The sequence below is a fragment of the Eretmochelys imbricata genome, chromosome 13 (genome assembly GCF_965152235.1).
Source record: "Eretmochelys imbricata isolate rEreImb1 chromosome 13, rEreImb1.hap1, whole genome shotgun sequence".
NCBI lineage: Eukaryota > Metazoa > Chordata > Testudines > Cheloniidae > Eretmochelys > Eretmochelys imbricata.
Genome location: NC_135584.1, coordinates 31,727,235 through 31,751,635, shown reverse-complemented (window position 1 = coordinate 31,751,635; position 24,401 = coordinate 31,727,235). Strand labels below are relative to the sequence as shown.

At 46.9% G+C, this 24,401-nt stretch overlaps 1 protein-coding gene across 1 annotated transcript in view; it reads right to left on the bottom strand.

The window, feature by feature from the left end:
* MMP24 (matrix metallopeptidase 24) overlaps window positions 1–24,401 on the bottom strand; it is a 158,393-nt gene that overhangs the window by 2,281 nt on the left and 131,711 nt on the right. The window contains exons 6-8 of the mRNA XM_077832571.1: window positions 21,798–22,012; window positions 17,847–17,985; window positions 570–836 (exon numbers count right to left, since the gene is read on the bottom strand). Of these exons, the coding sequence (XP_077688697.1) occupies window positions 570–836; window positions 17,847–17,985; window positions 21,798–22,012 (621 nt within the window). The remainder of the gene's footprint in view (window positions 1–569; window positions 837–17,846; window positions 17,986–21,797; window positions 22,013–24,401) is intronic.

Sequence of the window (24,401 nt, the reverse complement as noted above, 5' to 3'; positions counted from 1 at the left end):
GCACCACGGGTCTCCCGCACCCTCCGTGAGGACCCTAACTTGTGGAGCGCCGCCTCCCTCTGCCCTGCCTGCTAAAACAGCATGGGCACCACGCCCCAAAAGAGGGTTTACAGCTGAGACCCCCAAGCAGAGGGAGGCCCCTCCCTGGAGCCTGGACTTGGACACCTGTCTCTGAGGGGGTGGAGCTTAGCACCCGCCTGGACTTGGCACCTCCCGGTGGCTACTGTAGGTGAGTAGCTGCCTCGCAGGCTGGCCGTTATGAATCCCATTCTGAGGTGCCCGTCTCCCCCGGGTCAGTGCACAGGGGCTCAGGCGCCTAACGCAGCCTTGTTGGACCCAGCGGTTTTCTAGGCGCCTAGACGTTAGGGCTGGGGATGCTCAGCATGGCTCAGCCTCCACTGCTTTGTGACCCCAGCCCTTCGCGCCCCCTGGGGCCACTGATGTCAGAGCAGCGTTGTGAGCGCTGGGGCCTGACTCCAGCTCAGTAAAACCATCTGAAACAAACCAGCCCCAAGCTAGGGAACCTGGTATTAGTCTGACCAGCACTTGCAATAATGGGATCTACGTACAGCCTTCTTTGCTGATAAAAGCTCCTTGTGGGGCCTGTGGGATTCCCCTCCACACAGCGATGGGCTTTGGGTATCCTGGGTCAGTCGCTCTCTTGTCCTCATTATAGCGCCAGTACTTGTCTCCTCGGAAGAAATAGGTTTTGCCCACTGGCTCCCATCGCAACGCTGTGTCGATGCCTTCCCGGGGGAGACAGCTTCCCAGCTCCACCAGGCCGTGTGGGTACCCTGGCTCTGCTGTCACTTCCTTAAAGACCCAGTATTTATCTCCTAGGGATGGGGGGGGGGGAAACAGACAATAAATTTACTGAGATCCAGCCAACCACTTGAATCTGAAATGTTCTCACGGCCTGTAACTGAACTTCAGGTTAGGCGCACGGCAGGGGAGTGCTTACGAAACATCACTTGCCAGGCTGATTACAGCAGCGTCCCCAAACTGTGGTCTGTGGTGGCCCAAGAACATTTGTTGGTAGGCTGCAGAGAGCTGGCTGGTCACCTGGTGCTAGCTCTCCTCCTTGTTTCCAGCTGAGAGAAACCAAGGGGAGGGAGAGAGGGATGGATGAAGAGCAAAAGGAGACAAAAGTGATTCACGCTGAATAAACGACCGGGAGGCCGCTGAATGACTGACCTCACTAGAGAGCCTACAAACGCAGCAGCATATTCCTGAGACGCGTTACGTACCAAGAGTCACCAGCAGGGTGTTGGGCGGGCGTGACTGAAAGAGAAGGTGTCTATGGGCTCACTTCTCCACTAAGATGTCAGCCACTATTTGGGATCACTACATGCAACATAGTCTCAGCAGTAGTCAGCAAATACATACTAAATACCATGCTCAGTACCAGGACAAATGATTCATTTAATCAATTACTTTCTGAAAACGGGTAACACTCAACTAAAGTTGCAGGTGTTGAATAGTATTCAACCCTGCCTGCTTTCTGTGAAGGGGTTTTGTGTGTATCCATGTTTGTCTTAGTCATGACTACGTTCCCTCCCAGACAGCTAGCTGGCCCCTAAGTACAGTACACCCTTCCCCTAACAAACCCCTCGGGATCCAAGCCAGGGGCTGGAGAAGCTCTGAGCCCCCACCACAGACCCAGGGCCGGAGGAGCTGTCAGCCCTTGCTGCAGCCCCAGGGCTGGAGGTGGGATCCAGGCACCAGGTTCATTATATTATCGTTATTATGAAGGGCATTATAGCGCGAGTGTCCTGTAGTTTCCAACTCTCCCTACTGGTGGCACATTGGTGCACACACCATGGAAGACAGGTAATCATAGAGCCAGCATAAGGAAGAAGGTGGCTGCACCCTAGAAGACATGTTGGGTCACATGCAGAAGTCAGGGGCCATTCCTAAAGTGAACCCCCAAGACTAGCGTCATCCGCCTCACAAGAAAGTACTGCGGCAAGGGGCAAACTGCTGTGATGAGAATAATCCATTCCCCCTCCGGCTTTAGCTCTCCTTGCTTTCTAGTCGCCTGGGACTCTTCCCCCTCCCATGGTTTTGAGAAAAGAAGGCTAAATGAACGATATAACGCGATATGGTCAGGCTTCCAGGAGCCACCAGGGCCGGGGCTGCAGAGCTCTACAGCTCCCTTCCCCACCCCCTGACGCTCACAACGAGTAGCAACTGATTTGGATGAGATACTAGTCTACCCCGCCTCGCTTTTAATGTAATGCCGGTAGGGATGCTGCACCCTCACCAGCCTTTCCACACTATCCTAAAAAGCAGAAGCCGTTGCACAGCCCTCTTGTCGCCAGGACAGCTGACCGGGGAGATGCTGCCCCTCTGAGACTAGGTGAAATTATGGACTGGCTAAAACAAGTCTCAAGTGGACAGATTATCTGAAGCTATAACCCGAGAACGTAAATCTCACTAGTACACTTCCAGCTGACTTGCAAGGCTTGGCAGCGAGACCAGAGAAAGCTGAGGCCAGACTCTCCTCACTAGATGACACAGTGAGTACTATGGACATGACTGCACAGCCACAGAAAGACCTGTTAAAGCACTGCGGGAGACGGGCATTGATCGCGAGAGGGAAGCGCCAGGAGAAAGTCTGAGAATTGTGGGGATCTCAGAGGGGCTGGAAAAAGGGAGATCTGGGGTATTTTTATCCACCATGCTGCCAGGGCCTTTGTCTCTCCCCTGATCAGAACCCAAGATATTAAGAGAGCCCACCACCCCCTTGCACCAAAACCCCCTCCAAATGCAAAGCCCTGGGCCATAATTGTAAGGGTTCTAAAATACAACAGGAAGGAATGCACTCTCAAAAACAGCCTGGGACCTTAAAAATCTAACATGGCAAGTACACAGGCTGGTGATTTTCCAGGATTACACCAAGGACGTGGGGAAAAGAGGGCAAAATTCAAGATCCAAAGCTCTAGCCCAAGGGCTGGAGAACTTCATTTCCCTCCCTGCTACTCTGCGTTAAAAGGAAGGCCAGGTGCTTAGTTTTACAGCAGCAGAAGAGGCTGAAAGGATCTGATCTCACTACAGCACAAGACACCACGGCAGATACAGCCAGGATGCGTTAAAACAACTTTGCCAGCTCAGTCACTGCTGTGTTGAACTTCAGCTCCCAGCTCAGCGCCAAACTGTGCAGGGCAAATGCACCACCAGCTTCTCCCTTCCCCTTCCCTCTGCTTGATTTCTTTGTCCTCCCCTGGTTTCACCAGCCCAGGGAGCTGAGTGGGGGGTCGGGAGAAGACTCTCATCTCTGATTGAACTTTGACTCTTCTGCCCTCCCTTCCCCCCAGACTCCAGAGGCAGTTCTGTGCTCAAGCTGCTGCAGGCAGGAGCGTTACAATGCGGAGACCCTTGCTTGGTCTGCATCTACCTGCCCCCCATGATTCCAGTGCACTGGGAGCAACATTCCACCCTCCCCCATGATTCCAGTGCACTGGGAGCGACACCCCCCTCCCCTGATTCCAGTCCACCAGGAGCAACAGCCCCGCCCCCCAATTCCAGTGTACTGGGAGCAAACCCCCCCCCCCCATGACTCCAGTGCACTGAAAGCATCTGCCCCTCTCACAATTCCAGTGCACAGGGAGCACATCCCCCTTCGAGATCCTGACTCCAAGCAAAGTGCGGTACTGGGCCTGGGGATGCCTTACACCTGTGGATCAGCAGCAGGGCTCAACAGAGCAGTGTGAGTTCGTTTTCTGTCTGAGGCCGCTCTCTCCTGGTACCTTTTCCAACCCCCTCCTCTTCCCCCCAGTGATTTTACTTTCCTTCATCCCCAGCTAATCTCCTAGATTCTGGGTTTATAGTAAATCTGAAACTATTCAACCCATTTGCCTTATATGTACGTGTGTGAGAGCTACCAGAGCTAAGCAACGTTTGAGCTGCATAAGTAGGAGCATTGCAGCAGATCGAGGGACGTGATCGTTTCCCTCTATTTGACATTAGTGAGGCCTCATCTGGAGTACTGTGTCCAGTTTTGGGCCCCACACTACAAGAAGGATGTGGAAAAATTGGAAAGAGTCCAGCGGAGGGCAACAAAAATGATTAGGGGGCTGGAGCATGTGATTTACAAGGAGAGGCTGAGGGAACTGGGATTATTTAGTCTGCAGAGGAAAAGAATCATAGAATCATAGAATGAGGGGGGATTTGATAGCTGCTTGCAACTTCCCAAAAGGGGGTTCCAAAGAGGACGGCTCTAGACTGTTCTCAGTGGTAGCGGATGACAGAACAAGGAGCAATGGTCTCAAGTTGCAGTGGGGGAGGTTGGATATTAGGAAAAACTTTTTCACTAGGAGGGTTGTGAAGCACTGGAATGGGTTACCTAGGGAGGTGGTGGAATCTCCTTCCTTAGAGGTTTTTACGGTCAGGCCTGGCAAAGCCCTGGCTGGGATGATTTAGTTGGGGATTGGTCCTGCTTTGAGCAGGGGATTGGACTAGATGAACTCCTGAGGTCCCTTTCAACCCTGATATTCTATGATTCTAATGAAGCTTTTGGTTTCATGACAAATCGTTTCCATTCCCAACTGTAAAGAAATCTGAGCTCCTAAAATCCTATCCAGGAATAATGATACTTGCTGGTTCTGATTCAGCAGATTGCTGAGAACATGTTATTGTGAGACTGGCAATAACATTAGTGCAAGGGCTTATCTTTCGTTTTTATTTTTGTTAAATGAGTTGTAAGAAATGCTGTGTTGGTTTCTATTGCTGATAGAACTTTTGAGCAATGGCATTCGCATTGTAATCCAGCATGGACAAGGCTCTAGGGGGGCAAAGTGTCGGCAGAACAGGTCTGCTAATGAACTCTTATCTGCAAATGATCCAGTTACGTTAGCATAAGGTTACTTAAACAATTTGCATAACTTTCTTAAATATCCACTATAGACTTGTTCCCCCTTTTGTTGTTGTGAACAGTGCAGAAACAACATCTTCTTTTGATATCAGACTATTTCTTCTTTATAAAGCTAAAGGGAATCCAGTTATACTCAAACTGGGTGTTTTGAGGGTGGTGGGGGGATGAGGTCACCCCCTTGTAAATCTCATGGATTTAGGTCCTATTTCTGTTTGGATAAGAATTATATATTTTTCAAGTGATCTTTGGTCAATTTTGATCACTTCATTTCTTTTTTTTCTGTTTCTCACTGTAACAGGGTATAGCAGGGTCCCCTTTGCTCCTGCCTCTGCTGCGTTCACAAACCACTCAGAGCCCCTGGGGTTCAGCGTGCGTGCCCACCACCGTCTCACCATATACAGATTGGGGTTTCAGCCTTCAGGACTTCTCAGGTTCTGCACCCAGGAGAGAAGAGCTACCACTCTCCTTCTGCTCTCTGGCTCTCCCCTGGCTTCCTTCCTCTAGGCCTGTATGTAGCTCCTGGCTGATTAGTCTGGCAGCTGTTTCCCATTTGCCAATCTGGTGCAGGTTTCTCTAACCAGCTCCAATTTACCTCCCTTAATTGGAGCTGGCATGACAGAGGGTTGGCTCAGGAGTTCCTGCCTAGCGCCCTGTCACACCCACATTATCTTTTACCTTTCCTGATCTGCCTAACTCTCTCCATTTCCCCCCCTTCCCCCCCCGTTCATGTCTCCGGGGTGGTGAGGGGGAGCCCAGAAATACCTTTCCTAGATCTGAAACTAACTGTGGCTCAAGCTATGACGCCTCTCAGGCACCTAATAAAGACATAGTTGACGTAAGCACTCCTCATGCTTAATATTATAAATTGTATTTCCAGGAACATCAAAGGGGTGAATCACCAGATAAAAAGAAAAAGAATAATCACTCATCTAGAACCGTTGCAAGCAGATATTATCTTCCTACAGGAAACCCACCTTCATGACTTGGAGGCAGAGAAATTTAGAAGGGGCTGGATGGGGGAAGAGGTGTTTAGCAGACAAAGATGTAGGGATATTGTTTTGCAAAGGACTGAATTTACAAGTTCTAGATATAAATAAAGATGAGGAAGGTAGATTTTTGCTGGTGAAGCCTAAGATCTCTGACTCTCTATATTCCCTAATTGATATATGTGGACCTAATAAAGATGAGCCAAGTTTTTTTTTTTAAGTTTTTTTTCCAAATTAATTACTATCCCACTAGAATCAGTCATCACAGTAGGAGATTTTAATGGGTGTTGGATCCTTTTTTAGACAAGTCAGGCCGGCCCCAGTGTACACAGTAACATGCTAGAACCATTAGAAAGGCTATATGGAAGACTTGGGGTTAAAAGATGTGTGGCGGTTGCAGAGCCCTACAATGAAGGGGTTTAGGTTTTTTTCCTCCACACTTTCCACATATTCTCCAATAGATTTCTTCCTGATTTCTATGGACTCCACACTGATAACGAAATCAAGACTATCAGGATCTCTGATCATGCACCAGCGACACTTCAATTTCCCCTCATGAGACAAACTGGATTTGTAAGAGATGGAGACTGAACGCCTCTCTTCTGAAAGATAACAGTTTTCAGAACTAGATCACAGCAGAAATTTGTTTTTCTTTGAAACGAATGATACACCAGAGATACCCCATTCGACCCTATGGGAGGCACTAACAGCTTCTGTTAGGGGCTGGATCATTTTCTGCTCAGGAAAGAGGGGTTTAGCCAAGCTCAGCTCCTGAAATTAACCAAACAACGTAAAGTGAAGAGAAGCCCTAGTTACTGTACTGCCTAAACTGGATAACGATATGCCAAAGTGTAACAGCCATTGACCCATCTCTTTAATCAATGCTGACATAAAAATACTTTCAAAAATATTGGCGAAGAGGCTTGAAAAAGTAGAGTGGGGTGGTTCACTCCAAGCAGGTGGGATTTATTTAGAAAAGGCGTGGTTTAGATGACACATGTCAATTGATCAAAGTTGTGGCATTCCATCAACCTTCTAGAAATTCCCATACAATCATTTCACTCCATTCAGAGAATGGACACTCTGCCTTTGACAGAGTGAACTGGTGATATTTGTTTCGTATTCTGGGTAAATTTGGGTTGGGGAAATCCTTTATTTCATGGATGAAGTTGTTATATTCCAGTCCCAACTCCCAATCCTAACAAATAGCACAACGTCCCCCCACTTCGACCTGCTTCAGGGAACTAGAGAGACATGCTCCCTCTCCTCATCCTGTTCAATCTAACATTAGACCTGCTTGCAATACTAATTAGGGAATACCATTCAAGGGATCAAATCAGGCACTCAGAAGACAAAAATCCTTCTATATGCAGACCACATCCTCCTATTTATTAAAAATCCAGATAAATCGATTCCAAATATCCTGCAAGCAATAGATAATTTGGGTAAATTCTCTGGCAATAAGATAAATTGGGAAAAGTCGGAAGCAATGAAGATCTCATTGGATCTAGCTGGAACTGACTCTCCTATAGGTACATTTAGATGGCAACAGACAAACCTCAGATATAAAACATAGTCAAGGGTAACCTGCCCCATTACTCATGCAGTTAGTAGCAATTTCAATAGATGGCGGGCACTGCCTCTCAGCCTTTGGGGAAAAACAAACACAATTACAATAAATGCCCTTCCCAGGATCCTTTTCATCCTGAATTCCAGGGCCGGCCTTAGGCCAAGGGCAAACGGGGCAAAAGCCTGGGGCGTCAGTATAAACGGGGTGCCTACGGAGCAGGCGTGCTGCTCCCCCCGCTACGCTGCTGCCGTCTGCAGCTGCGTTGCACCTGCCCCCTGCTTTGGAGCCGCACCTGGCTAGCGGCTCCCGGGAGCCTCCTGTTTTCTGTGCAGAACCGGGGAGCAGGAGGAGAGGAAGGGGGCGCTCACGTCAGGGTGTCCCCCTCCCCCTGTCTCGCCTCCACCCATGTACCCTATCTCCGCTGAGCTGGGATGGGGGGCCAGGGGTCAGGACAGAGACTGAGGAGCTGCTGGCGGCTGCTGTTGTCAACGAGCCTTCAGACTGCTGAGTGCCGCTCCTCCAGCACACACACTCTGTCTGTCTGTCTGTCTGTCTCTCTCTCTCACACACACACACACGCTGTCTCTCTCTCTCACACACACTCTGTCTCTCTCTCACACACACACACACACTCTGTCTCTCACACACGCTGTCTCTCTCTCTCACACACACTCTGTCTCTTTCACACTCACCTCCCAACACATACTTGTATTATTGTTGTTGTTACTTCTTGGTACATCCTGTAATGCACATATATTCTCTGTAATTTTATTCTTTCAAAGTGCTGTTATTTTAGTTTTTTGACTGGTCTGTGCATTTCATAATTTTATTTCTCTCTTATGCTTAAATTTAATTCTTTGACTAGTGAGTTCTAAAATGCCTAACCCTGTCCTGGCTGGAGTAATTAGCATTATTACTTTTATTGCCATATTGTGCTTTGTCATTAATTATTTAAACTGATACAATCAAAAAATTGTATCCTTCTAGAATGTAACTTTAGCTTGTGCTAACCTTAGCAGTGCCAGTTTAAAAACCATTAACCACACATATAATTTTAGACACTGGGCAGATGAAGGTCGCTTATTTTCAAATTGTATTTTTAGTTATATCTGTAAAATATCTTAAAATGTGCATGAAAATAAATGCAGTTCCAACTATGATGCCAATAGAAACGATGCAGTCAAATGTTAGTGAGTCACGTACATGATTGTGATCGGTAAACATAAATGCCAAAATAATTAGAAAAATAAAGAAGAAAAAACCCTTAATCACATATGTTAAAATTAAGTATGTTTTTAGTGGAGTGAAAAACAATTGACTAAAATAGAGTAGATAATGGTAGTAACACAGAGTGTGTCTGCTAAAGAAAGTCAGCAGATTTTATTTTCATTTATTTCTATTAAAGATAGTGTACAAAGTATCAGACGTGTGTGTCTCATATCTGTGTTAAACAAGAGTGAAAGTAACTTAAGGGTCCTGAGCAGGCGGAGGGGGTCCCCCTCAGGCGGAAGGGGTGGGGCCTCAGGCCGAAGGGGCGGGGGACTTTAAATCCCCAAGCCCTTTAAATCGCTTCAGCTACCCTGGGGCTCCAGCAGTGGGGCTTTGGCGGCAATTTAAAGGGCCCAGGGCTCCGGCCGCTGCCAGGAACCCAGGGCCTTTTTAAATTGCCCACCTGGAGAAGCTGCCCCCTGCTGGTACGGTCAGCTGTGTATCGGCTCTTGCCGGTATGCCGTACCGGACCTTACTGGCTTACTTTCACCTCTGGTGTTAAAGCTCCAGAACTGATACCTCAAGGTTTAAGATTGGGAATATCTTTCTGTATTTTCTCCTGATTGTTCTAAATTTACATATAAACTTTACATGTGGCTTTAAGTGGAGTTTGTATATATTTTTTCTTTCTTTATATAACAGTTAGATACAGTGCTCTGTCGGCTAATTCCTAAGTTATTATCTGCAAAAACCCTAGCGTTTTCAGTGCCTGAGTAGTCCCTGGAATCATGGTTAAAGTTTCCTCCCACCCCCCAAAATCTGAAATGGTGCCCCAATAAGCCAGGAGTGGCCAGAGGGCTGCAGGAGGGCCATGGGCTCTGGCAAGATGCAGCCCTCATGTGACAGCATGAAGCCCATCTTGAGCCACATGCCGAGCACCAGGCACTACAAGCCACAGCTGCAGCGCAGAAGTGAGGGTGGCAATACACCAGATACCATGCCACCCCTACTTCTACGCAGCTGCTGGCGGTGGCGTTGCCTTCAGAGCCTTTAGGGCGTCCGGTCAGCACCAGCCGGTATCAGGCCACCCTGTCAATGCTTAATTTGTGCCAGGGCTGAGCTCTGGAAACTCTTTCAATACAAATTAAACACTGGGGGAGGCAGCAGGGCCCAGAGGAGATGGGGGGAAGCCCAGGGAGCCCATGGGGGCCAGGAGTGATGGGGGGCATCAAAATACAAGTTCGCCCAGGGTACCATTTTCCCTAAGGCCGGCCCTCCCTAGCCATATTCCTCCCTTTTATTTTTACCAAATCAACAACACGTTCAAGTCCTTGTGGGATCCTGGTAACGAGCCCAGAACCTGCTTACGCAGATCACAGTTCCCCATCGTTTAGCAGCGCAGTGGCTCATCCCTCGTGCTGTACAGCCCCGGATTGGTTCCAGCTGGAAGCAGAATTGGTTGCTCCTTTGCTCCTTTTGAATGCACTGCACACGGATTACTCCCGATTCCCTACAGCACTATTACCAACTGTGGGGGCAGCCAGGAATCCTTGGCGTATGATGTCTATTAAATTTAGAAATCGCCGCCTTCTATGTACCAAGGTCTCTAGCTCGGGTAACTTGAAACTCTGACTAGCAGGCAACCTCATCAGCTGGCCAGATTGGATTAGGAAAGGGATTCTGACCATCAGTCAGTTTATTGACTTCCCGCCTTTTACAATACTGAATGAAAGGTTCAAGGTGGAGACTCAGGAGGAGTGGCAATACATCCAATTTAAACATGCCATCTCCTGTCTGCTTGGCCCTGATGCCCGCGCTACCCCAGCCCACCGGCACTGCTTCCATCTCTCCAAATATGACCCAGATCGCCAAGACTGATGGCAATACTATGTGCATACCTGGCCAGCAAATCTGAACTAAACGCTGATCCCCTAAAAAACGAATGGGAGGAGGAACTAGGCCAGTTATTCTCTGCTAACCAATGGAAACAAATTTTAGCCAGGTTTGTTCCTTACACTTCCATTTAAGATTACACCAGCGGAAAATGACATGGAGGGTGTATTAGACCCCGCTCTGACTGTTCAAAACAGCTGCTGCTGAGTCAGACAAATGTTGGCTCTGTGACTCAGCGGGTGCTAACGTAACCCCTATGCTCTGGGAATGCTCCTGTGCATTTGGACAGAACTGAATTGCAGTGTTAACTTTTCCTATCATATAAAATTGTTACAAGCTAACCATGCAGTTTTAAACCTAGTGAATATTAGTTGGATGCGGAGTAAATCTGAAAAACTTTGGCTCAGTAGAGCATGAATAATTGTTAAAAGACTACTCCTACAGAAATGGAAATCCTAAAAGTGAGCAGCAATTGAAGACTGGCCCATAGACATCATCAGCTTGGACATTGTGGAAACATTTATATCCCATAACAGAAATACCTGAGAAAAAGTCACAGCGATACGGGATGCTCTCCTGAAAGTATTTGAGTGATCCTATTAAATGCATGGTGCCCCTTCCCTCCCCCTGCCTTCTCCACATGCTTCCTTCCCTTTCAGTCCCTAGCCCCCTCCTCTGAATTTGGCTTCTAGTCTTTATCGTATTTTAATAATTTTTCTTCAACTCGTTGTAGTTTTATGAGCACAATTTGATTGTTTGAAAATTGCACAATACAAATAATTGATTCATATGTTAACCATTCATATTACATATAATTAAATGTTTCAAGTATAGCTAAGGTTACATAGCAAGTGGTTAGTATATTATGAATTTATGTATTATCAGAGGTTTATGTATAGTTTGTGAAGTTATATATATAGTTTTTTTAAATTAAGAAAAATTTGTTAGAAAAAAATATGGTCAATAGACAACATGTTGCTTAATATTGTTAATTCTGTAAAAAGATATGTGCCTACACATGTCAAGGCAATGTAAGTGGCATGTCTTATTGTAAATGACCAATGAATAATATAATCAATAAATAATTAAAAAAAAAATCCCTGCTGCAAAGACCCAGCCACACTCACTTTGGACCAGTGGTTCTCAATCTGCGACCCACGGGCCACTTGCGGCCCAATCAGTACACAGCTGGAGCCCATGTGACATCCTCTGGGCCATACCGGTAGTATTAGATTCGGCCCACATAACACACTGTGATGGTAAATAGGTTGAGAACCACTGATTTGGACAGAGTGACTGGGAGTGAGAGGAGGCAGGACTTGGGGCAACATTTCAGTACAGACCATGTCATACAGGCTTGTCCAGGCAGACGAGGTAAGTGAGCAGGATTTAAACTCATGTTACTCAGGGCTGGTCTACACTACATAATGCAGCTTATATCGACCTAATTACGTCAGTGTCTAAACTACAGCCCTGTGCCACTGATGTAAGTGCCCTAGTACACCGACAGCTGCTTGACTCCCTGCAGGGAACAGGCCGGGGAGGCGAGAAGCCCTGGGCGGCTTCCCCCAACTCCTGGTGGGGAACGGGGAGCAGACGGCAAGGGCAGCCCACTGAGAACCTGGGAGCCTGTGGGGCAGCCAGGCTTCCAGCAGGGAGCTGCCAGTGGAGTTAAGAGACTAGGATCTCAGCTCCCCACACTGCCCCTCTTAGGTCGGTGGAAGCGCTCCTGGTGGTGACACGCACCACTGACCCAAGGAGGGTAGTGTGGACATGCACCACGGCAGTAAGTACTGCGGTGGCTGTAAGTCAACCCAATATAGGTCAGCTGAGGTTTGCAGTGTAGACATGCCCTCACTGGCTGCACAGTTGGCACTTCTGGGGAGGAATATTCACCAGAGCCCAACTCTCCAAGTGAGAGGGAAGGAGGAGGAGGAAGCTAACACATGCCAAGGAATCCCATGCAGCAGGAGGAATAAGGTGGTTTCCTTGTGCAGTAGGGTCCCCTAATGCAGATGGTCTGAGAGGGTGGGCAGAGGCAGTTCTCCATGGTAGGCTGCTGGCATGCTTCAACAATGTTGTCAAAAAAGGTGCATTGTCCACAGGGGGCCTGACTGCAGAGGTGCTGAGCGCTCATAGCAGCTGCAGTTAATGGGAGCTGTGAAGGCTCAGCCCCTCTGGCAGCAAGGGATGAGCTCAGGCCTGGAAGTCCGGAGGCCCTGAATTTGAACTGTAGCGTTGCCAGATTCCATGGCCTTGGGAATGTCACTTGGTTTCTGTGTTAGTGCTAACAAACATGAATGAATTTATATTTGAAACACCCCTGTGACGTAGGGTGGGACAATGGCATAAAAATGCTCTGCCCTACCTCCCAGCATGTGCAGTGGGGTCAGTTAGCTCGGGCTAGGTTCACAAAGGGACTTTGGCACCTAACTGCCACGTTAGACCCCTACAATCCCAAATTTAGGTTCCAGTGGTAGTCACAAAATCCACACTCAGCTGCCGCTGCCGAACTCAGCAGGCACCTACAATCACTCAGCACCCATATTTCTATTGTAAAGGTCTCCTAGGCCGCTGTGTTCCTGGCTCTGGGTATGCACACGGCTGGCTCCCTCTAGGCACCCTGATGCCTCAGCTCAAGTGTGATGCACAGAGTGGGGGAAGATAGGTGTTCCTCCACCTAACTCACCTGTGGGGCCAATCCACTCTGCAGGCTCAAGTTTCCCCTCTGTTTGAGGGGTAGAAGGGATTTGAACAGGGAGCTGTTACCTCTGAGATGCAGGCTTTAACCACTGAGCTGTGAGATATTCTGATCTGCAGTATCCTCAGTCTTTCTTCTTGAAGCTGTTCCACTTTGGATTAAATAAAGATACCTTAGAGCAGGGGGGCTAGACCTGAGTCTCCCACTTCTTGGGGAGTGCTCTAACCATCAGGCTGTAGAATCATTCTCTTGCTTGCTCACTCATTATATAACTTGAGCATCTAAAATTACTGGAGACTTGAATATTTTGGCCATAATCTCCCAGTGCCTCAGTTCCTTGTCTGTGAAGCCCACCCTATATAATAGGGTTGCTGCAAAGATAACTCATTAATATTTGTCAGGCTCAGATATGACAGCAATGAGTGCTATAGAAAAGGCCGCAAGATTTCTTTCTTGTTCCCCCAGTTAGGAAGGAAGCCAATTATTTTTACATCTGGGGTCCACATAAGGAGCCAAATATAATGCCTCTTGGTTGTGCAGAATGGGACAGGAAAAAATTAAATGTCCTAGAATTCCTTAGGTCTGTTTATCTCCTGCTCCCTCTCCTTCCTGTCCTGTTGAGAACCAAAGATTCATAGAATCATAGAATATCAGGGTTGGAAGGGACCTCAGGAGGTCATCTAGTCCAACCCCCTGCTCAAAGCAGGACCAATCCCCAATTAAATCATCCCAGCCAGGGCTTTGTCAAGCCTGACCTTAAAAACTTCTAAGGAAAGAGATTCTACCACCTCCCTAGGTAATGCATTCCAGTGTTTCACCACCCTCCTAGTGAAAAAGTTTTTCCTAATATCCAACCTAAACCTCCCCCACTGCAACTTGAGACCATTACTCCTTGTCCTGTCCTCTTCTACCACTGAGAATAGTCTAGAACCATCCTCTCTGGAACCACCTCTCAGGTAGTTGAAAGCAGTTATCAAATCCTCCCTCATTCTTCTCTTCTGCAGACTAAACAATCCCAGTTCCCTCAGCCTCTCCTCATAAGTCATGTGTTCCAGACCCCTAATCATTTTTGTTGCCAACTCTTGTTTATAAAGCCTCAGTCATCCAGTTAGGAAACAGAAACAATACCATGTGACTTGGGTGACCAATCATATGTCATATATAGGGATAACAAATAAGTGTAGTGGCTCAATTTATGGACAGTCCATAAACTGTGATTAATACACACACATGATTTGACACACATTTACAAATACAGAGTCCTAAAAGTTCTGTTTTGTTCACAGAACATTTGTGGGAATAAATGGGTTGGATAAATAATTCACTATGAACAGTCTCACCAACTGTATTGACATACAATCCTAGTCATTGGTTTACATTGTGGAGACTCTTCATGACAAAAACCGCTGGAGATTTTTTTTTCTTTTACATGAAGACTTCAATTAGGTAGAATCTGAAGTAGATTTAAGGTTTCTTAGAGTCATTGTAATCTCTGCTGGGCACCTGGTGGCCCTCCCAACAGTAAAGAATATGACTCTGAGTAACTTTAAAAGCTTTAAGCCATTATTCACAAGAGGGGTCTCTATGTTAAAATTCCCAGTAAGGCCCAGTTGGTAAAACTTGAGTTTAATAGAAAAAATATGTTTTTGACTTTTGAATGAAAAAGGGATTGTGGGACCAATTTTTGTCAAGCGAGAAACACCAGTCTTTTTCTAAATCCAATAATTTATAAATGCATCACCAGGTTTGCCTCAAGAATTCAAAGACATTCTCCCCTATCTTCAGGCTAAAAAGAGCTTGTAAGGACGTGTCAAAAATTACATTTATAATGGAATACTGCAGTGAACAAGATGTGATTGAATGGACTTGTCAATCTCATGTTCCTTGGACTCTGTACAATCATCAAGTATGTGGTTCCATCTGTCACTGCATACCGTCCAGAATAACTTTCTTCGCCATTTATGACAAGATCCACTCCAGACTACACAAGCATAAAGCATGGTGAAGCATGTCTACTGTACTAGTGACACTGCTGTATATTTGGTTTTACAATGAATTCCATTCAGCAATCACTCTTCATCAAGACATGGTCATCTCTGGGCCAAATCCTCCCCTCATTTCCCTGAGATCATGAGTGAAGTGGGTGAGGCCAGATTTTTAAAGGGAGGTAGTTACCTAAACATACAGAAAGGTGCCTAGTTGGATTTTAAAAAGTGCTTAATTGCCCAATTCCATTGATTTCATGACTTCCGTGGGAGTCAGCGCCAAGGGGTTAGATCCACAAAGAGAACTAAGTCCTAGGCACCCCGGACCACAGGCATTGTATGGGGAAGTTAGGGGCCTAAGAAAGGGATTTGGAGAAGCCAGCACGCTGAGCTGTGGGACATGCTGTGGAGAAGGGCGAGGCCTAAGCTCTGTCCATCTGTGACCAATGTGGGAATTTTGATGGTATTTTTATGATTCCTGCATGTACCTCAGTTTTCCTCTAGGCTTTGCACTTCAGTGTACTGTATGTAAAGGAAAGGAATGGTGTGTTTGACTCGTAGCCACCTCAGTCATTAACAAACTGAATAGAATCTACGCATGTGAATGGAGGATCCCGCCAAGACAGTGGACACCCTAATGGCCGGGGCATTCATACCTAGTGACCAACAGCCAAAAGGAGGAGATTTCCCCCCACCTCTCTGCCAGGAAGCAGAGCAAAGGCCCCCTAGCTGGAGAACAAAGGGGAAAGGTGTCAGGAACTGTGAGCTCACCCAGACACAGGGGCTCGCTCCTGGGACTGACAGACAAAGGGAGGGACAGAGTCTACACTGGAACATGTCGGTCAGGGGTGTGAAAAATCCACACCCCTGAGCAGCACAGTTAAGCCCGCCTAAGTCCCTGTGTAGACAGTGCTAAGGTCAATGGCAGAATTCCTAACTATTGGCTCTTGGGGAGGTGGATTGCCTGCACTGACAGGAGACCACCCTCCCTTTGATGTAAGTAGTGTCAACACTGAGGTGCTGCAACGGTGCAGCTATGCTGCTGTGGTTTTTTAAGTGTATAAAAGCCCAGAGAGAGGAAGGAAAATTGGTTTCTATGGTTGCACGGCCCAAGGGCCCTGGTGTTGGCCAGTCTGAACTCTGTCTTAACCTTTGGTTCTCTGTGGTAACCTAACTGCTTTCAGATTCTGTAGGCCAGGACACTAACAAATTGTTACCTTGTTTGAAAAGGCTGCCTGGCATTGAAAAGGGTAAGAACCAGCCTCCCACAGTGTCTGGCTTGGCTGGACTCACTGCAGGAGGCCACAGAGATTTCTGGCACCTGAAGGCCCAGTTTTGGAGGCCACGGGCCTGGCCTGTGGAACTGTGTGGACCAGCACATTAAAGGAGTCACTCCCAAGGGACTGGCTACAGGCTGGGGCATAGACCAGACCCTGTGAAGCCATGATACCCTCAAAGGTAGTTAGGCACCTCTCTCTGGTCAGGATTCTCAGCCATCAGGCACTTAAGCCAGGTCAGCCATTTAGGTAGCCTGTGTCCTAGCAGCTGTGAGAGAGAGACAACACCACCCCCTTATAGCCAATAACTAGGGCACACTCCCAGAATGAGGGAGTCCCAAGTCCAAACTGCTGCTCTGCCTGATTTGAACCTCGGACTCCCACATTTAAGGCAAGCTGCTATAACCCTCGTGTAGAGTGTCTTGCATGGGGCTCTCTCAAGCAGTCCTGTTGAAGCTGCTCCACTTTGTATAACTAATGAAATATTCACTGGCCAAGTGAGAGACTGAATCCATAGCCTCGCGCACAGAGCACTCACCTACATGTGGGAGGGTCATATGACAGTGCGTTCAAGTCCCTATGCCAATAAGTCTTTATACAAAGTGCAACGGCTTCAACAAGAGATTGAGAGAAGCCCCGCAATGGACCCAAGAGCCTGGTGCTTAGGACATTCATGTAAGAGCTGTGGGTTCAAATCCCTGTTCCAACTCAGGGAGAGTGGGGATACAAACCCAGGTCTCCCACCTCCCATGGGAATGCTGTAGCCACTGAGCTTTTGGGGACACTGAACACCTCCCCTCTCCACTAGCTCGAACATCTGCCTACTAGATCAGGCTCTGTACAAAAGGCAGCTAGGGGAATGCCTATTTTGAGAATCCCACCAGGGCTTAGGCGTGAGTTAGCGCACCAAGCAACTCAGGAGCATCAGGACGTAGGCAATTTTGCATATTCCCACTAGCAGAGACTTAGGCACCTCTGAGGATTTAGACACTGACAGGGTTAGGCAGCAGCTGAGCAGGGTTTTGAGGATCTGGTGCCTACAGCAGCAGTTAGGCACCCAAGTGCCTTTATGGATCTAGCCCACAGTGCTTGTGAAAATCCTACTAGATACCTAGCTGCATCTTTAAGCGTCCAAATACCTTTAAACATCTGGCTCTGAGCAATTAGAAGTGAGGGTTTGTGAGGAGTTCAGTTACCTTTCTTTGTGGATTTGCACAAATGGTTCCAACATGAGATACAGTTCCAACCAATACAACGCTAGAACAGACAAGCAAAAATCCCTTTTGTCAAAGCTTGCCGCAGGAAGAGTAGTTAGAACAGTGATGCAAAATTGTATTGTAAACATACTCTACCTTTAAAGAAAACGAATTTCCCATCAGATCTCTCATAGGCAGCATCAATCTTTGCAGGGAGGCCTTTCCAGAACTGTTCAATCTGCATGGGATACCCCTCCTGCACTCGGTTGTTGCGCAGACGCCAAAACCAGCGATCCTAGGAAGAGAAAAAGGGCTCTTGGAGTGTCTGAACTTTTATACCCTTCATTCAACCACTAATTAGAGCATGAAATGCCCCCAGATGCCATAATGACGACCATGAGCTCTGTGTAGTTGCACTGATCTTGAGCAATGACTGCATTCCAACCAGTTTTGGCTAAGTTTATAGGAGGATGCTTTCTCTTAGCACTATAAAAGGTTAGGAACTGGTACTAATCATTACTGTCCTTTAATGAGTGTTCTTGTGTTCGTGCATGTGTGTGTGTGCGTGGGTGGGCGGGTCCATCCCACCTACTTGGCAGAAGACAAGATACCAGTACATGCAGGGCCTCTTTTGCATATTTTTCCAGAATTTACAATGAACAATCATACAGTGCTGAAGAGGGTCATTTAGTCCACTGTCCTGCACCATGGCTGGAACTCAGGGAAGATGGCTGCCTTTTCACTGAACCCATCGTACCTCTCAAAGCTGCCAACACGTGGTACTACTGGCACAAGCAATCAGAAGGTGGGACAAGTGACCTGTGGCAGGCTGCAACTCCTACCAGCCACACATGCCTACTGAGCCCCTTTTAAAACAAACAACACAGCATCACGCTGGAGTGGGTCTTCTCCTTCGAAGAGTCCAGCCTCTTCCCAGGGGTCTGGCAGCAAACTAACAACAAGTCTTGTAGTAAAGTTCCAATGAACAACGTGTCCTCTCCCCAGGTACTTCCTTCCCAGCTGTCCATGCTGGGCTCCTGACTCTCCTCAGACAAGCCCATCAACAGATAGGTAGAGTTCACCTTGCCTCTATGAGGTCACCACTCCCACTCCTCTAAGTTCCTTGCTCTGTGGGAATGAGGCAGTTTGGCTCCAGGATTCATTCTGGCTGAGAGACCCTGGGCTCAGCACCTGAGCCCTACACAGAATTGGCAGCCTGTATTCTTCTTAAACCACCAACTGCTACTCCAGAGCCACTTCCTTTTCTCTAACTACTGGAACAAGCCTAGCATGGATTATCTTGGCCCCTGAGACTTCCAAGGTATGTCTGCACTATAGTCAGAGGTGTGAGGGCAGAATGTGGAGACATACCCCAGCTGGATTTGAGTGAGCAAGTTTGAATAACAATAGCAGAGAAGCTGCAGCAACATGAGCTCTACACGCCTGCCAGGGACCCTGAGTTATGTTCTCAGGTGGCTAGGCCATGCTGCGGAGGTTTCACTGCTCTTGTTGTTCCAGCTAGCTAGCTCAAAGCTAGGTTGGGTTTGTCTACAGGATCTGGAGTCACACCTCCAACTGCAGTGTCCACATCCCAGAAGCCAATATAACCTGCTACTTAATGGCGATAGAGACCACCTGGGAAAGAATTCTCTGTAGTAACTCACAGTGCTCCCCAGCTAGTGTCCCATCACCGGTCATTGGAAATATCTGCTGCTCGCAGTTGCAGATCAGCGACATGCCATTGTAGGCAGTCCCATCATCCCCCTCCCCCCGCCCCATAAACTTATCAAGCTCAGTCTTGAAGCCGGTTAGGTTTTTTGCCCCCATTGCTCCCCTTGCAAGGCTGTTCCAGAACTTCACTCTTCTGATGGTTAGAAACCATGGTCTAATTTCAAGCCTAAACTTGTTGATGGCCAATTTATATCCATTTGTTCTTGTGTCCACATTGGTGCTTAACTTAAATAACTCCTCCCCCCCCGGTATTTATTCCTTTGATGTATTTATATATCTCCCTCAGCCTTCTTTTGGTCAGGCTGAACTAGCCGAGCTGAGTCTCGTCTCATTAGGTAGGTTTTCCATTCCTCGGATCATCCTAGTAGCTCTTCTCTGCACCTGTTCCAGTTTGAATTCATCTTTCTTAAACAAGGGAGACCAGAACTGCACACAGTATTCCAGATGAGAGCTCACCAGTGCCTTGTATAACGGTACTAACACTTCCCTGTCTCTACTGGAAATACCTTGCCTGACGCATCCTAGGACTACATTACCCTTTTTTTCACAGCTGTTTCACATTGGCGGCTCACAGTCATCCTCTGATCAACCAATACATCCAGCCCTTTCTTCTCCTCTGTCACGTCCCACTGATACGTCCCCAGTTTATAGCAAAAATTCTTGTTGTTAGTCCCTAAATGCCTTACCTTGCACTTTGCACTATTAAATTTCATCCCATTTGTGTTACTCCAGTTTTCAAGGTCCTCCAGATCTTCTTGTATGATATTCTGATCCTCCTCCATAATGGCAATACCCCCCAACTTTATGTCATCCGCAAATTTTATTAGCGCACTCCCACGGTTAGTACTAAAAATGTTAAATAAGATTGGTTCCAAGACTGATCCCTGAGGAACTCCATTAGTGACCTCCCTCAAGCCTGACAGTTCACCTTTCAGCATGATCCATTGTAGTCTCCCCTTCAACCAGTTCCTTATCCACCTTTCAACTCTCATATTAATCCCATCTTCTCCAATTTAACTAATAATAACTAATAATTAATGGATGTATAATACTTGTAGATTCTCAGAAAATTCATTCTGCTCTCCCAGATGACTTGCCATATTTTTCATATAAAACAAAAAGGCTGAATCCCTTCTTTAAGTGTAAAAAGGAACTCAACTTTAACAATGGCACTGAGACTGGCACCTCCCTAACAAATATTTGAGCTTTAGGATCTAACCCAACTCTAAAAGCTAGATCCACAAAGGAGATTATGTTACTAGTTGCCACTTTAAGCACCTATATACAAAATTTAGATTCCCAAAACCACTGCGTAACCCTGAATTCCTGCTGGTAAAGTCCCCATGGAGCCTACATTTGCAGCAGTGGGCATGCATTTCCCCACTTCAGTACTGACACTGTTGAGCTTCTTGGTGCCTGACTCACATCTAGGCCTCATCAGGATCCTCAAACTAGGCATTCTCCCCCATGTCTCCCCTGCCGGGTCTGATCTGGTCACTCTTCTCAGAATATGTTTATGCCCACAGAGACCAGAAGGTTATATACCCACTCTTGACAGAAAATTGCAGTTTTTGTAGAGAGGCCCCTTCCCTGCTTTATTGGTCCCTCCAGCCTTCTCAGAGCAGTGCTAGGTAATGTGCTCAGGGAGCCAATGTGGTCTAGTCAATACAGTACTGGACTGGGATTCAGGAGATCTGTGTTGTATTCCTGGTTCTGCCACTAGTCTGCTGGGTGACCTTGGGCAAGTCATGGAGCTTCCCTATGCCTCAGTTTCCCCATGTATAAAACGGGTATAATGAAACTGACCTCCTTTGTAAAGTACTTTCAGTTCTACTGATGAAAAGAGCTAAGTAGTAGTAAAGTAAGATGTCATCAAAATGCTGATGTATTCTAGATACAGATTTGTTAATATAGCTTTATGATTACATCTGCTACGTAGGAAGAATCCCATTGAACAATGAGTTAGTGCAAGAAGAGTGCTTCTCAACTGTAGGTTGCATGGTTGTTTAGAAGAGTCTCCTATCTGATATTTTTTGCTTTAAAAACATTAAACAGAACCTGGTTTATTTTTTGTCAAAAATGCAGGTAATTCTGAAGGAAAAACAAGATTATGAACATCACAAAGAACACTTTTTCATTTATGCGCTCTCCTTAGGCACCATGCCAAGTGTTAGTAAAATATTTTCGGATCTGCTAAAACTTTCCTTTCAAAATTCTCATGCTCATTGATTATGTCAGTTAAACATAATAGAACTGTTTTCAGTAAAGCAAAGTGATACTATAAAATGGCTGATAATGTGTAATTATTTACACATATTATTCTTTTCCAGGATATAAAGCTTAAAGAAAACATCATTGGTAAAACAGATTTAGTACCTTGAAAACAAACATTTCTCCTCTAAACAGAGCCACAGTGTTAAAGTTGCCATCACAGATGTTGGGTTTCATGCCTGGAGTTGATGGCCTATCACCTAAAGGCGGCCTGGGGGGTCTTGGCTGTCGTTCATGTTTCCTTTCCGAAGGGGAATGAATCCTGCGCACAGGAAGAGTCGGTAAAGGTCTGGTGGGTTCCAGTGGCTCAGCAGGTGGACCTAAAAAAGAAAAGAAAACTGAAAGGTGAACAGTTGGAATATCCGTTTTTAGTCCTAGGACATTTGAAAGCCAACACATTGATCAAATATTCCTGCCCAGAGATTCACCAGCAATCTCTCCCTCATTCCTTAGGACAGGTCTATGCTAGAAGCACTGCATTGGCACAGCTGCGCCGCTGTAGTGTGTCTGGTGAAGACGCTCTATGCCAGCAGGAGAGCGCTGTCCCGGAGGCAGAATTACTCCACCTCCGCAAGAGGTGGAAGCTATGTCAGTGGGAGAGCGTATCCTGCTGACATAGCGCTGGTGTGGACAGTGCTTAGGTTGCTGTAACTTGTGTCACTTGAGGGGGTGTGAGGGGGGCGTGTCTTTTTCAACTTAAGCCCTTACACATTGCACAGACATAAGCAGCAGTTGCCAGACACAGGAGAGCTGGGGGAGGGGAGCATTCACCTAACTTGAAATGTAGGACTGGTGCTTCCAGGATGAGTAACAGGAGAAAAGTCAGCTATTCTAAACAATAAGAATTTAACATGAGTTAATATATTGAAGTGTCTGTTCACAGATGCAAGGAGTATGGGAGATAAGCAAGAAGGAATCTGAAGTAACAACACCAACTGCAACTCCTGCTGGGGAGAGAGGCAATAGCTGTTCAATGGCACCACAGAACAGCTGAAGTCAGGAAGTGAAGAATAATACAGTAACCAATGGAAACGGCAAGGGATGCAGAATGCAATTACCCCAGTTCAGTTTAGCCAGGCTATTGGGTTTAACACCCCTGCTTGTAGAAAAATACCCTGGGATCGCTAATGGACATACATGATCAGGACTAATTCAAATGATGACAGCTCCCGCACCACTATGGCCTTAACGACCAGTCTGGGGAACTGGTTAGAAAAGTGACACCACTGCCTTTCACAGAAGGTTTCCAGTCTGAGCACTTCTGTGAGCTGACTGAATGACGGCACAAACATGCAGAAACATTACATGCTGTAAAGATACACAATAAGCTCATTGCTGTGTGGAGACCTATACCCTCAACTGTACAAGGTAATAAACATCCTTCTGAGCCTATTATATAGAAATGTTGTTAAAAGCGAGAGGAAAAACTGGTACCAGCTGGATGAAGGGAAAAGGACTGTGATAAAGGATCTGCCATGCTCCTGGCAAGGTCTCCAGTTGGCATGACAACAAGCTGAAAGCTCCTAGACTTTGGGGTGTGATGGATTCTATAAATGCTTATAGTTGGAAACCCCCAAATGTGTTTTGCCTGGTTAATTTTAATTGGCTGAGGCTGCCACCCCCCAGCTAGACAGTGCTTATGCAGGGATCGCTTAAAGAGCCAGTGGGGCAGGCAGACTGGGAGTGAACTTCATCATCATGGCTGCTGCTGCCCCTAGCAGACTGTCTTCTGGGAGGGACCCCGGCATCCACCGTGATGCCAATGGGTCTGTGTTGCCCTGATCTGGAAAGATGTCCTGACCAGGCCATAGAGAGGGAATCAGATGGCATCACCCCCTCCACAGATTAACTCCTGAACAACACCTGGGGCATGTGCCTGAGGTTCCCGCTCTCATCCCCTCCCTTGTGTATCATTTCCTCCCCACCTTATTTCTCCTGGGCACTGATGTTATCTTTTGGACAGCTGTCTAATCAGCAATAGGCTTAGGCACCAAGCTGACCCCACCTTTTGCAATACTCCTGTAAGCATAGGACCAGAAAGGCAGCTAAAAGCAATGCTTTAAACGCCCTGATGCTGGTGAATGTTTGTCAGATCTTGGAGTGGCTCATAAAACCATGTGCTAGGCCTGCAATTTCTCAGCAGAAAGGCTGGAAGTGAAGGGCAGCACCAGAGGCAGAAGTTGCATTCATCTTTGCTGTATTTTTCTGTCCCATTTTGTGTGATTTTTGTCTTGTTTTGTTTTAAAGAAAAGAACTAGATTCACGAACAAATGATGAATATGGGGGTTACAGGGCGCTCCCCCGAGGTATAAAGTGTCACATTCAGGCCTGACAGGAGTTGCTGTCACAAAACAGGGAATTCTTTGCCAGTTGGCATTGAGGGATTCTTAATGCCCCACCAATAAATCCTCTCCGCAAACCCACAGCCCTAACTCACTCCCATGACCTTGCAGGCCTTCTCCACTAGAGGTCTGTTTTCTCCTTCAATTCTGCCATTTCTGTGGCCAACCAACAATACAGTACTTCCACATTTTTATCCATGGGGAGAGTTACTTCGGAGGGATCAGATAAATGGAAAGAGAAGGGAGGTGAGGGGGATGGGGCAGAAGAGTCGTAAGAAGGGCAGGTGTGGAGTGAATCTGAGGTGAAGAGACTGAGGAGAGATGCGGAGGATTAAACAACTTATCAGCACAGGGCAGAGTCAGAACT